This window comes from Rhodnius prolixus, unplaced genomic scaffold (genome assembly GCF_049639745.1).
Source record: "Rhodnius prolixus isolate KJV_2025 unplaced genomic scaffold, Rpr scaffold_5, whole genome shotgun sequence".
In the NCBI taxonomy this organism is placed as follows: domain Eukaryota; kingdom Metazoa; phylum Arthropoda; class Insecta; order Hemiptera; family Reduviidae; genus Rhodnius; species Rhodnius prolixus.
Window position 1 is genome coordinate 40,983,505 of NW_027411624.1, and position 13,131 is coordinate 40,996,635.

Below are 13,131 nucleotides of genomic sequence, written 5' to 3' on the forward strand. Positions count from 1 at the left end.
TTCGTACTACTTACTCATATTTTCGGAAATTCCATTTTATAATTGCATCATATGACAATTCCGGACTAACACTATATATCCGCACAAACCCGTATTACACGCAATAGTAAAGTATTGAGTGGTTATTTAACTTGTAAAATGTAAGTTTTCAGTGAGATATATAATAGTGAAATCTTACAAATGCGTGTCTTAATAAGTCGTGCTTACAAGGGAGCGAGAGAGAAAGAGACGGAGAGACAGAGACAGACTATATTTATTATAAAAATCAATATTACCTTTTTTACTAGCAACTACTTACATTTTAAATTTACAAATAAGACAAAGGTCTTGGTAATTCGGTAGCTATCATTGGATCATCAATTTCAGTAGCTATTTCATATCGTATTGCGTTGAAATATGATTCCTCTATTGGTTTCTGTAGTATACTAAGGAGATCGAAACCTGAAAATAAAGTTATTATCACTATAAATAGAAATTTAAAAAAAAAATCTTAGAAAAATGGCCTAAGAGAAATGATTATGTAGTGACATAAAATGTTGAAGGCCAATTTAATATCCCGACGATATAATCACTTGTTTTTTATAGTAGATGGTTGAAATAAGTAACAATGATAACAATAGAGTAACAAATGTTAAGGTGACGAGTGGAGAAGTTACCCAGTGGTAACACTTCTAAACATTAGACTGTTAGTACCACTCTCTTCACTTGAGAGGAGATCATGAGGCCTCACTGTCTCTTTTAAGACGTCTTGTCCGGGTTATCAGGAAGAGTTTTTAGAAGAAAGATTTTTAGCTAGTGGATTTATATGAGATTGCAGACTGAAGTGGTGTTTTCTGTATCGTGTTTTCAGCGATTTGGGTGATAAAAGGAATGTTAAGGTCATTGTGTATAAACCAGGTTAGAGCGTTTACAAATAGTTGGAACTATTTTAGATTGAAGAGATTGAATCCTTTGGAGATTGGAGCGCGTTTGGTTGAACCCCACAGCTCTATTCCATACGCCCAGATGGGTTTCAAAATATACAATTTAAACCACATTTTCAAATAATTCAGTACTATAACACGATTTGTAAATAAATTTTACATTTTTTCTAAACTATTGTATTATCTATCTGTAACATAAAAACAACCTTTATCACCCATAACCCTTCACTACACAAGCAACATTTCCACTGATTTTATCCGTTTAATTGTTGTTAAATTAAATATTGATGAACACAAGATTCTAATCACTGAATAAATAATTCATAAATAAATAAAATCTTAAAAAAGAACATTTAAAATAGTCGATAAAATGGCAAATACTTTTTTTTTTGAACAATTTACCTGTAGAGTCAACTATTTTTCCTAATCGAGCCGATGAATTTGTACTACCATCATATTGTAACCTTTGACCTTTATAAATTTGTGAAAGTACTAATTCTATTATATTCCCTGACGTTTGTACCAAATTTAATACTTCTCTGTAGGGAACATTTAATACAGATAGGCCATTTATTGCTTGAATCTGATCACCTGAAAAGAAAGATGCTGTATAAAATAAGAATAATAAAAAGGCCTCCGTCAGGATTATGTGATTCCTACGAGAATGTACGAGGTGTGGCTATTAATTAACGAGACTGATGCTGTAAAAAAAATTATTTTAAATTTATACATAATTAGTTATTATCACCTTCAATATACACCCCTCCCCTATCCCTACAACGCTCCATGCGAATTTACCATTGTTCGAAACAGTGCTGGAAGTCTTTTTCTGAGAGCACCTGCATGAGACGCGTGCCGTTTTTTCTTTCACAGCTTCAACTGGACTGAAATCGTGTTCCTTTTAATGCAGATTTGATTTTGGGGAACAGGGCAAAAGTCACATGGGGCGGCCAGGTCAGGCGAATAAGGTGGATAGCCTAAAAACTGGGATGTTGTACTTGGCTAGAAACGTCGCCTTGGACAGACAATGCAGTGTGAGCCAGCGCGTTGTCTTGATGGAGAACCCCGTGACTTGTTCTTCCACAAATCGGGTCGTTTCTTTCCTTACTCTTTCACGGAGTTGAGCAAGCACCTATCGGTAGTAATGTTGATTAATTATAATCGATATTTTCATCCGTTTTGGACGTGGAAGGGCGACCCGGGCCGTCATTATCTCCGACGTCTTCTCAGCCATCTTGGAAACGCTTGAATCACTCAAAAACTTGCGCACGTAATTAAAATTCATCACCATAAACTTCTTTTAATAAAAGACCAAGTTTCAGTAGCGGTTTTATCAAGATGTGATGTGAAATTTCACGACAATTCGTTGCTCTACTACAAATGTGTTGTATCACGTTTTGCGGCAAAACGAAACTAACACCTTTTACACAAAAGACGGTTCCGGTCAGACGAAATTTCTCTACAAACACGTGAGACACTCTGCAATCTGAAAGAGAAGGCTTTACGCTACATAGCTGTCGGTCGTTAAGATTTGGCGCATGCATAGTTTTTCTGTAGCAGCATTCAGTCTCGTTATTTAATAGCCACACCTCGTATCCCGTGCTCATTCTAGTACAAAATTATCAGAGAAACTGCAGGCTATGCACCGAGAGAGGTTGCAACGAAGCTGGCCTGCACAACAGTACTCGTATTCCTCTGATGCAGTTATAATAAATAATAAATTGAACAATACTAAGTACCAGAATAAATAAGACCACAATTATAAGCAGGTGTTCCTTGAATAGTTGAAATTATATAAGCATGGCCATCTTTTCCTTCGGTAACTTGTAAACCTAAAGCACCATCGTTTCCTCTTTCTAACCTGAATGTAAATCCAATCAAAAATTAGCAAACAATTAAAATTATTAAACACTCGAATAGTATAAATATATTATCTGCATACCTAATTTTAGTCAATATCCTATCATTTATAAACGCAGCTTCATTAAACTTTTCAGCCAATGAACCACTAATAGTTTCTTGGAAATCTGCGTGATATTTATCATCTTCAGATTTAATATTTGTGTCTATAAACAGTAAGTAAATAATTAGCAAAAAATTTAAAACAAAAATTTAGGAAGAGGACAAAAGAATTTCCATAATGGATGACTATAATTTTCATACCATTATTTTTAGGACATCTCAGTAAATGTTATTCATTCAAGTAAAGAGTAAAATATACGAGGCCCGAAAATTAAGTAATGAGACTGATTTTTTTAAATTTTTTTATTCAAAAAGAATTGCAATTCTATATTGTCACCTTCAAAATAACTTCCACACAGTGTTGCAGACGTTTCTTCCACTCCTCATAGCAGTGTTCGAACTCCGACACTGGAATAGCCTTCAGCTGGTGGTTACAGCCGTTTGAATGTTTTCGACTGTCCCAAAATGAGTTCTCTTGAGGTGATTTTTCAACTTCGGGAAGAGAAAAAAGTCACAAGGACTCAAGTCAGACGAATAAGAAGGCTGGTCTCACACGAATGACCTTTTTCGAAGTTTTTCAAGAACCTCTCGGTAAAAGTGTTGATTGACCGTTTGACCTTGAGCTAGAAACTTCGAAAAAGGGTCATTCGTGTGAGACCAAACATCAAGAACAAGTGGGTGTTGCATCACGATAATGCTCCTTGTCATACAGCAATTTCAATAAACGAGTTTTTGGCCAGTAAAAATATTCCTGTGGCTTCTCAGCCTACTTATTCGCCTGACTTGGAATCCTTGTGACTTTTTTCTCTTCCCGAAGTTGAAAAATCACCTCAAGGGTGACTCATTTTGGGACAGTCGAAAACATTCAAACGGCTGTAACCGACCAGCTGAAGGCTATTCCAGTATCGAAGTTCGAGCACTGCTATGAGGTGTGGAAGAAACGTCTCCAGCGCTGTGTGGCTTCAGAAGGAAGTTATTTTGAAGGTGACAATATAGAATTGTAATTCTTTTTGAATAAAAAAATTTAAAAAAAATCGGTCTCATTACTTAATTTACAGACCTCGTATATAATTAGCTTTGTTACTCACTTAGTACATATGCTTCGGGTAACGGAGATACTAGATCTAAATGCGAAGAAAACCTTAGATCATGTTGCGAATTGCTATAAATAGCTCGAGTACCCATTAATACTCTTCTTCGAGCGCCAATATTTCTAGAGACTGCTTCATTATCTGATCAAATAGCAATGGAATGTTTAGTAAAAAAGGAATAGATAATAAAGAAATCAAATTATTTACTAAATTTACCTTGGATTAGAGTAGACGATCTTGGTAACTGTGAAACGCTGACGCTTGAAAGCGGAGTCCGAACTGGTGAACAAACTCTCGATTCTCTACAGCTTTCACTTCTAACGCTGAAATTTTAACATTTATTTGATCTAATCATCGATTCTATTAAGAAATTACTTAAAAAGTTAGAAAAATATCACTAACGCGCAATGTGTTGCCGTCTTTCCTCTGAATATTGCACGATCCGGACTTAAAAGACTTGCAGCTCTTCTTAATGCACTAAATTCTGATCTCTTCTCTGGTGATACATGCAATACATTTTTACGCCCATCTCTTTCCTTCATGCTGAATTCTAAATTTAGTGAAATAGTGAAAAAGGTTTGATTAATTTAATTCTAGACTTATTTGCCATCAATATTGTGAGTTATTTTTTAACAAAATAAAGTCAATAGTTTTCTTAGTAGAATATTAGTTTCATCTCCCTTCTATAAATCAATTAGAAAGAGATTTTATATATGTTAATGGAGAGCATTGTTAAAAACACTGACTGTAAAGAAGATCAATTTCAATTACATATTCATCTCATCTATTCAGCTTTTAAGGCATTTTATTCTAGGCAACATCGTACTGTTCAGATTAGACATTCTTGGTCTTAACTGAGACAGACTTTGCCTGAAAATGAGCCTGGTTTCCAATAAGATTTTCTAATCATTAATTTCATTCGTTACTAAAACTGAACATTTTAAGAAATTTTAAATTTATATGCAGTAATTAACTCCATCTAGAGAACAATTTATCTTCTAGAAATCAAAACCTAATTTTAATAAATATTTATATTGACAAATAAAATATTAATTTTAATTAATAAAATCCTTACCATCAGCAAGACTTTGAAGACTAGTCACTTCATTGGTTAGTTTCATAAAAAATTTATGATGAAGCCAAGCCAATCGGAAGAAGTAAAAACTTCTGGGGGACAAAAAACAAAGTAGAAATGAATTTCTAATGAATCCGTAAATTCTAGACAACTGCAAAGATCAAATTCATAATAGCATGCTCTATGGATTTTTTTTTGTGGACTATATGGATCTAGTTTCGGATTTTCTATCTTTTTCAGTGATTAGTTAATAGTCAGAAATAAGATTATGAGGCATGCAATTTAAATCTTTCAATTTTTTAAAGGATTTATCCAAACTTAAATGTGGTATCCAATTCAATTAAAATAACAGTCTAATAGATAAACATTTAGAAGCCACAAAAACTTACTTATTATCTTCTAATTTTAATTTATATTTAGAATCAGCCGAAACTATCTCGAAGAGATGTTTGGAATAAGATAATTTCTTAATATCCGGCCATTGGAAAGTGTAATGTGGCTCTCGTACAGTAATGACGTTGAAATCCCTTTTGTAACTGAGTACAACACCTTTAGAATTTACGCCTAGCCACATTTCCGTTGCCGTGTCCTCTTTGCTAACCTAAACAAATATTTTTAAGTTATAATAAGATAGATAAGTTATCCAGAACAATGTGTGACAACAAAGAGATCATATTTCCTCAATTTTGTTTAAATTAATCCTAAAATGCTGTGTGTCAAATGAGTATAACTCAAAAGCTTGCTTGTGGCTAATGATGTGGTTTCTGACGAGAGGTCGGCACTGAACTAGAAATGTGAAAGAGACATCCTATACATTGGCCAAAATACTAAAGAAATTCTTCGGTAACGATTTTCCAAATTTACGAACCAAATGCGTGACTAGGAAAGCAAATATTCGAGGCATCTTTAAACCACTGCTTATTTAAAGAGGTTCCTAAAGAGGTAAGATGAACTAAGACTGAACACCTGTGAGAGAATTTTCCTTATAGACAAACAACTGACAAAGATAATGGGGCATGCTGAATCGGAATAAACTCCATAAGCTCTAAAGAAGAGAAAGATCTAGTGCATTGGTTGGGATATCTATGCCGTAGACCAAAAACTCTGTGGGGTGTATCTGGCGGGGAAAAAAACCGCGAGAGGGGCTTCTTTCAGAGCGGCTCCAGGATAAATGGACAATCTGATGATAATGAGCATTTGGCCTTGGCAAAAGAAAAAAGCACCAGGACGCCTGGCGTGTTATCTGTCGTGTGGACGGTACTTCCAAGCAGCACTTGAATGCCACAAGAAGGAGAAGCTGATTGACTTTTTGGTTGAACTTACCATTGTGGCTGTTACATAGTGAGTTCCATATTCAACAAGAGACATGATGTTTGAGATGAACATTTCTTCGGCTCTGCCTGGGTCCAGACTGGCACGTTGTCGATGTAACAACACAAGTTCTCTTTCAGATCCTTCACCCTCTGGCAGGTAATGCTCCAGTAAAAAGTAACTGTTTGTAGAATCCTTAAAGAACAGCGAAGACAGAAAATAAAAGAAAAAGTGTCACTTAAAAGTTAACTAGAAAAAAAAGAGAAATGTGCATTCTTACCTGACATGATAGTTGATCGCCAAATTCAGCTTGCAAAGCAAGACCGGCTAATGCAAGAAGTTGATGCTTTTCGGCTCGCAATTGCCTTTCTAATAAGCTTCTTCTTAACTGCAAATACAGCATATGCTTCCACTTCCAAGACCTATAAATTAAACAGTTCTCTTGTTAATTATAGCCATTACCAAACGATGAGCTGCCTTCTATTTAGGCAGGGAAAATCTTAATAGGCATTAGACTTGAACCACGCGACCTAACCACTGGAGAAAAGTAAACTAACTACTCAGCGTATTTCTTGCCTAAAATAATTAAATTGTTTACAATTTCTAGAGAACTCACACTACAATGTTCAAGCTGGAAACCCAAGAAAATAGGAACTTATACCCAACTTAAGCCCGGAACGGGTGATAATCCCGTTTTTAATCGTAGAAGAGTGTAAGTCTTGAATATACTACAACTCAACCAATACTTACTCAATGTAATCAAGCTATATTAGCATTATCTGGTTTATTTTTCTTTCATTAATACACTTCTTTCAAAGTGGGGGCAAAAATGTTAAAGGCGGCACTCAAACATGACAGAAATAGATTTATCCTGTAGCTGCAAAAAACTGAACCCCAAGAGATTGTAGGAATGCTATTTTTGTCTGGTCCTTATTTATTTGCGAAGGTTCCACCAGTAAGAAAGTCACCTAGATGCTTAAAAATATCCGTTGTCAACAGTTCTGGGGAGTACGATAGGTAGAAACTAAATTTCAAACTCATTTTTGAATAGCAGTTTTTGGAAACGTATAGGCTAACCTTGGACATGATCCCTTCCTGATGGATCAATGCCGCCTGTTGTATTCGTATTTAGTTACTTGATTAAATTGCTTGATTCTTTACATTACTTTATTTATGATTGTCAACAGCCTGCATCCACCATGTCGAAACTATTTCGGGGGAATATTAAGTATAAGTACATATAGTACATAAAGACGTCATGGCCTCACAGAGATGGGTCGATTGGAGAACAGTATACAAAATCTTGAGATACTTGGGCGTAACTAAGCATGTAACCATGACTTTTTGGCCATAGTTTCTTGAGCCCGAGAAGGCTTGCTTGAATCAAAGTAAGTAAGTAAAAATTCACCTTGTTCCTCTCAAAGACGGAAGATAAAGCCTAAACCTAAGATACAGTGTAAATGGTGGTTCTCTTCTTCTTGACTTTGACCAACTGGTTGGTGCCACTTTGGAAAGACGATACTCTCCTGGTGGAAACACGAAATCATCCAAAATTAGGCAAGCCAAACCTACGGTAACACTATATTCCAAATTCTCTCGTTGTACCACAATCTGTAAGATGAATAGAAAGAAATTAATTACAAATTATGTTGCCAAGATGACTGAGCCTCAATCTAGAATTCAAAAAAATTAAGCAATAACCTTTTTCTAAAACTGTTCAAAAGAATGTGCATAATTTACCTGAAAAATATCTGCAAACGTAGTGGTTGAAGTATCACAGGTGATTTCTAATTTTTGTCCATTCAATAGTACAACTAATACTTTTCTTTTATGGGATAACTGAAAAAAATTATTAGAAAAATTAAATATTAATGAAAATATTCAAAAAGCATAAATATTCTACTTTAAAATGTCAAATGATAAAATAACATTCTACACTTCATTTTAATCAATGGGCATACCAATCAACTGCTTGGAAAGTGGTGCACCTAGTGGCAATTACAAGAACTTTCAAGCAGCTTCCAGCTGATTTAGAAAGAGAATTTAGAATTCTTTAAAAATATTAATAGACGTTACAATCTTTAATGTATTTATTTATATTTATTTTTTGGAAAATTAGTTTTGACATCTTCTTCCTCTGAACGGCAGAAAATGGAATACAAAATAAGACTATTGCACATTATTTTTAATTATAGACACTAAATAATAATCTTTAATTAGTATTAACTCACTGATCATTTATTTTGAAGCAACTAAGAAGACATATTACGATTCTTGCAATCGTTACAAGGAATCGCGAAGTCTAATGGTATTTTTCTTTGGAATCCTATCTGGCAGATTATCAAAGATTACAGAATGATCTGTAAATGCAATTCAGAGTACCCTCTTCAACCCTCAAATCTTGGAGTCATTTTCTAACAGGCTACCTCATGTACCAACAAGGTTAGTAGGACAAGAATCACGACTTGTGAGTCTGAAATAACTACATTTTTTTTTTTTCCTAATTTTGATTTTGAATACTTTTTAGGCTACAGAAGTTTTAAGGCTGTCAATTTTTCAAGAGCTTTAAACTTTGCTTCTTTATTTTATACAGCAGCTTAAGTCTGTCCAAAGGAGCGGTGTTCCTTTAAGCTTTAATAAGTAATTTATAAGTATCCTAAGTACTTTCTATTTATTAACTTCTAGCGAAGATTATGTTTTTGTTTATTAGTAATGAGGGTAGACACGATGTTTAACGAAAAGCAAAGAAAATAATATGGCTTCCTGCTAAGGTCTTATTAACGCTTCTTACCTAAGCTCTATTTTTGGAAAAATAAGGTATTTTTCCTCACTACAACAGTTATTTGTAAGAGAAATTTTCATTTCTAAAGAGGATTTGATTTTCATCTCTTAATAATGGCGAAATTTCCGTCACAGATTCCAGGAAGTTCGAAAACAATGTACGCTATGATTAGTCGCAGCGTAGATTTCACTAGAATCATCAATCAACTAACCTTATCAGATTGGATTGATCCATCAAAACATATGCACGAAGCTAATCCATTAAACATTACACCTAAGATTAAATTCCATTGAACTGGAAGCAATATCGCTGCTAATTAATAATAAATCATAATCATTTAAGACCCTCCCAATGAAGACGGATTGTACTTGTTTGTGGGTAACGATGATTCCAAGTACTGATAATACAGGGAAATAATCCAACTGTTCATTAACCTTTCAACATTTCCTTGATAACTGCAAAATCTAGATGTACATTAAATCTGATTGAAATTACAATATCTTGGGAAGAGTATTACCTTTGAATCACCTAACTGTATGAGACCTGTTGGATCGGCTGCCCTAACAATGAATTCTGGCCCAATTAATGTATTAGGGCCATGATATTTAGCACCATGGGCTGGTTGTCTATACAGCTTGCCATAGCCTAGGCTACTAAAACAAGGAAAAAAATTAATGATTATTGAAATTCTGACAATAGTTTAGCACAAATATATTCTAAGGCTAAAAATAATATACATTAATTTAAAGATTCAACTTAGCTTCAACTTTGATGTATAGATCAGGGATGGCGAAACTTTTTGAGACGTGGGTCAAATTTTGTTCATTTCTTTTTTAGTACTAGCTCTTGGGTCACTAATGCCCATTTGCACAAGAGTTAAGTTTAAAAATTTTAAACTGAATATTTTCAAAACTAAACATCTTTAAAAGTTCAGTTAGGCTTAACGGGTAAAACGGGACGAAACAAGTGTGCTATGGAAGTCTCTTTTTTACAAACATAACTGAACAAAACCTGAACAAAAGTGTGTTTTATCTGAAGAAAAATCTAAATATGGTTATTTGCTTTGGGTTGTCGATTTTTTTTGTAACAAACAAAATATGAGTAAAATTATACATTTTATTTGATATTTTTGTAAACACTTTTGCTTTATTTCAAATATACTACAAAAGTATTTGTCGTCATTTGCGTTTTAGAACTGTAATGATCAAACTAAAGGTTATAGATAGCATTTATATTGCTTTTGTGTCAATGCGTGATTGAAAAAATACAGATAGAATATAAATTATCCACCACAATTAGAAAATCTAAATCAATCCGCGTAAACAAACAAATGGTTGCCTAGCAATTGTGGGTCAGTGAAAAAGCTTGCACGGGTCATAGGTTCGCCATCACTGGTATAGATTCAACAAGAATCAATTATATTCAAGAAATTATCTTGGTTGCCAAGTAATTAGCTAAGTGAATGAAGAAGCGGCGCGTTGCAGATGATAGAAGTAAAAAAATGATTAGTTTCTAATTTTTGGAACGGTGAAATACGCAAGAGAAACCTCCAACACTATGGATCATTGAAGAATGACTCAAACGGAGACACACTCTTCCAAGTCAGGATTGGCCACTACCCAGATCTTCTGGCAGAAAAACGAGCCGAACAAAAAGGCTAAAATAAAAGGGAAAGTTGAAAAACATTAGCCATCCTCTTTGGAGCCTGGGGCACATTATGCTAGCAAAAACAATTCCTGACGTTCTTACAAACGTGTTAAGACAAGGGCCATTTTTTTTTTTGGTCTTCCCTTTATCATGTAGCCTGACATCAATTAACTACATTGTCTGGTTAATTAAATGACACTGTTACAGTCAGTTCTTCTTTTTTTTAACTGAGTTTTCCCTCATTAAAAAGAAAAGCTACGAACTGGGTCTCCTTCATGTTATAAATTAAAGCTAAGAATAAATATGAAAAACAGAATAGTTAATTCTCTTCTAGAGAAAATAAATTATCATTCCATTTACACAAAACAAAAAACTTTATAAGAAAAAAAAATTGGGAATTTTTATAAGGTTAACAAAAGAATTTTGAACAATAATTAAAAGTTATTTTAGCCAAGTTTTCTAAAAAAAGATTTAAATTCAATTTGACAACAAACTTTTCTTAAATCATTTAATTGAGTTAAAATTGATTTTGCTTAAGTATAAAACAGATTCTTTATTTTATTTTAAACGTTATTTTAAGCATCTGTGTGATGCTTATTGCGAGCAAATAGGCACTTCAGTCATATAATTTTAAAGGCAAAACTACCACAAAGCAGACATCAAATTTTAGGCTTTATTAAAATTTGAGCATAAGTTATAAATTTAATTTCTATTACTCGGGTTTTTGCATGCTGGGTGTAAAGATCACCGGTTCTTGTCAGCCCTCAGTGAAAGAGCACAAGACTGCACTTAACTCATACTGTCCCTTATCAGTGAAGGGGATGCGGAGGCAGATGATATACACATCATCAGAATTCTTTTAGTAACCCCTACTTATCTGTAGAAAACCTCATTCATGAAAATTGGTTCACGCGTTTAGGCCCTACGCAGTTTACAAAAAAGGTAACAAGAAGAAGAAGAAGAAGAAGATGAAGAACAAGAACAACAACCATTTTTGCTCATTTTCGGCAACTTTTTTCTCAAAATCTATTAGATCTGAGTGGTTGCAAAAAAAAATTACAATTATAAAGGAGGGTTTGCCCTATATTTTAAAGAAAATTTGGGAATCTTATCTTTTATAGAAAAAGAGAAAAAAAATGTCAAAGTTGGGTGTTTTTCAACGTTACAGCTTTTTCGTGCAGTTTTTGACGATCAACCCTTATACAACTGTCCTACCGGACAGTTTTAATAGTCACTCTATCTGCCACAGCTTCCCGAAATTTACCATCTCTCTTCTAAATGTCCTTAAACTAGGAGTAAAGCGAGTGGAAAACCAATTAAGTTAAGTAGATCTGCTCGTGAAAACTTTTAACAACACAATGCTCTCCACGGTATGTCGAGCAGAGTAGGTAAGTAATACTTAAAAAGGAGTCATACTGGACTTGGAGAAATCAAGAATTATGCAGGTTGCTAACTGTTGTCAAGACGATCAGAGAAATAATCAACAAACACAAGACTTACATGCCGAGAATGACGAAATCCAATCTGAAAGTACTGAGCTAGAGCAGATTCAGGCAACCATTTTGAAACCTGATGAGCCAAAATAATCTAACAAAAAAAAAACTCCAGAACCTTCGCAAAATAAAGCTTCAACAGTGTTCCCAACAATGTAACCCATGGAAAACTCAATATACCTTTTTTCATTGATGCAGCTAAATCAAGTTTCTTAAATCCCATTTTGAGAATATCACCCTCTCAAGTCCAACTGTTTTAGGCCTCCTAAACTCCAAATATCATTCCAGCGGTAATTGGCCTCTCTGGTTTACCCATTCTTCAGGGATCTTGCCAAAAATTTGTGCCACCTGGCATAACTCTAGCTCAGATGTGACTCCAAGGTCATCAATAAGACCCTGGCACAGAGTTAGGCAACTTAAGCTACAAAATATCAACTAAATGATACAAAACTTGCTGGAGGAACCCATAACAGACGAGTAAGAGATCATTAATTAGATTAGTTAAACCACCACTCAATCAACATAATCTAAAACATTCAACATCTAACATTTCTATCAAATTTTGCCTAATTAAGCACAGGTAATTACCGCACTGTTTTAATAGGCCAATGTAACGTAGTTCTATACCAGGTTGATCCTTATTGCTGGTGATTCAATTAGAAGGCTAATGTTGGATAAAGTTTGTTATCAGTTAGCGATAATGGGCTTTGGCAGGAAGAAGTCGGAACACCCCGTATCTACTTCCGCAATATCCGACTTGTGAAATGTTGCTACAACACACCTTGGACCTTTACTGCCTTAGATTAACTTCTTATCACTGGATTTTTGATATTTCCGGTTTTCTTAT

General features: G+C 34.3%; 2 protein-coding genes across 10 annotated transcripts in view; both read right to left on the reverse strand.

Annotated features, from left to right (window-relative positions):
- The window catches only part of LOC141458143 (uncharacterized), an 85,918-nt gene extending 85,900 nt beyond the window's left edge, over positions 1–18 (reverse strand). The window contains exon 1 of the mRNA XM_074135740.1: positions 15–18. Coding sequence (XP_073991841.1) covers positions 15–18 — 4 coding nt within the window. The remainder of the gene's footprint in view (positions 1–14) is intronic.
- Positions 1–13,131, reverse strand: part of LOC141457938 (uncharacterized) — a 376,780-nt gene that overhangs the window by 2,029 nt on the left and 361,620 nt on the right. For 6 of the 9 annotated variants that reach the window (XM_074135331.1, XM_074135332.1, XM_074135334.1 and 3 more), the window contains 14 exons: positions 9,662–9,797; positions 8,103–8,201; positions 7,771–7,973; positions 6,643–6,784; positions 6,375–6,557; positions 5,441–5,652; positions 5,052–5,143; positions 4,379–4,526; positions 4,193–4,299; positions 3,974–4,117; positions 2,866–2,989; positions 2,663–2,784; positions 1,326–1,514; positions 299–441 (listed from right to left, as the gene is read on the reverse strand). In XM_074135331.1, the coding sequence (XP_073991432.1) occupies positions 308–441; positions 1,326–1,514; positions 2,663–2,784; positions 2,866–2,989; positions 3,974–4,117; positions 4,193–4,299; positions 4,379–4,526; positions 5,052–5,143; positions 5,441–5,652; positions 6,375–6,557; positions 6,643–6,784; positions 7,771–7,973; positions 8,103–8,201; positions 9,662–9,797 (2,035 nt within the window). In that variant the 3' untranslated portion in view covers positions 299–307. The remainder of the gene's footprint in view (positions 1–298; positions 442–1,325; positions 1,515–2,662; positions 2,785–2,865; positions 2,990–3,973; positions 4,118–4,192; positions 4,300–4,378; positions 4,527–5,051; positions 5,144–5,440; positions 5,653–6,374; positions 6,558–6,642; positions 6,785–7,770; positions 7,974–8,102; positions 8,202–9,661; positions 9,798–13,131) is intronic. The other 3 variants (XM_074135333.1, XM_074135340.1, XM_074135337.1) reach the window with 1 other exon arrangement.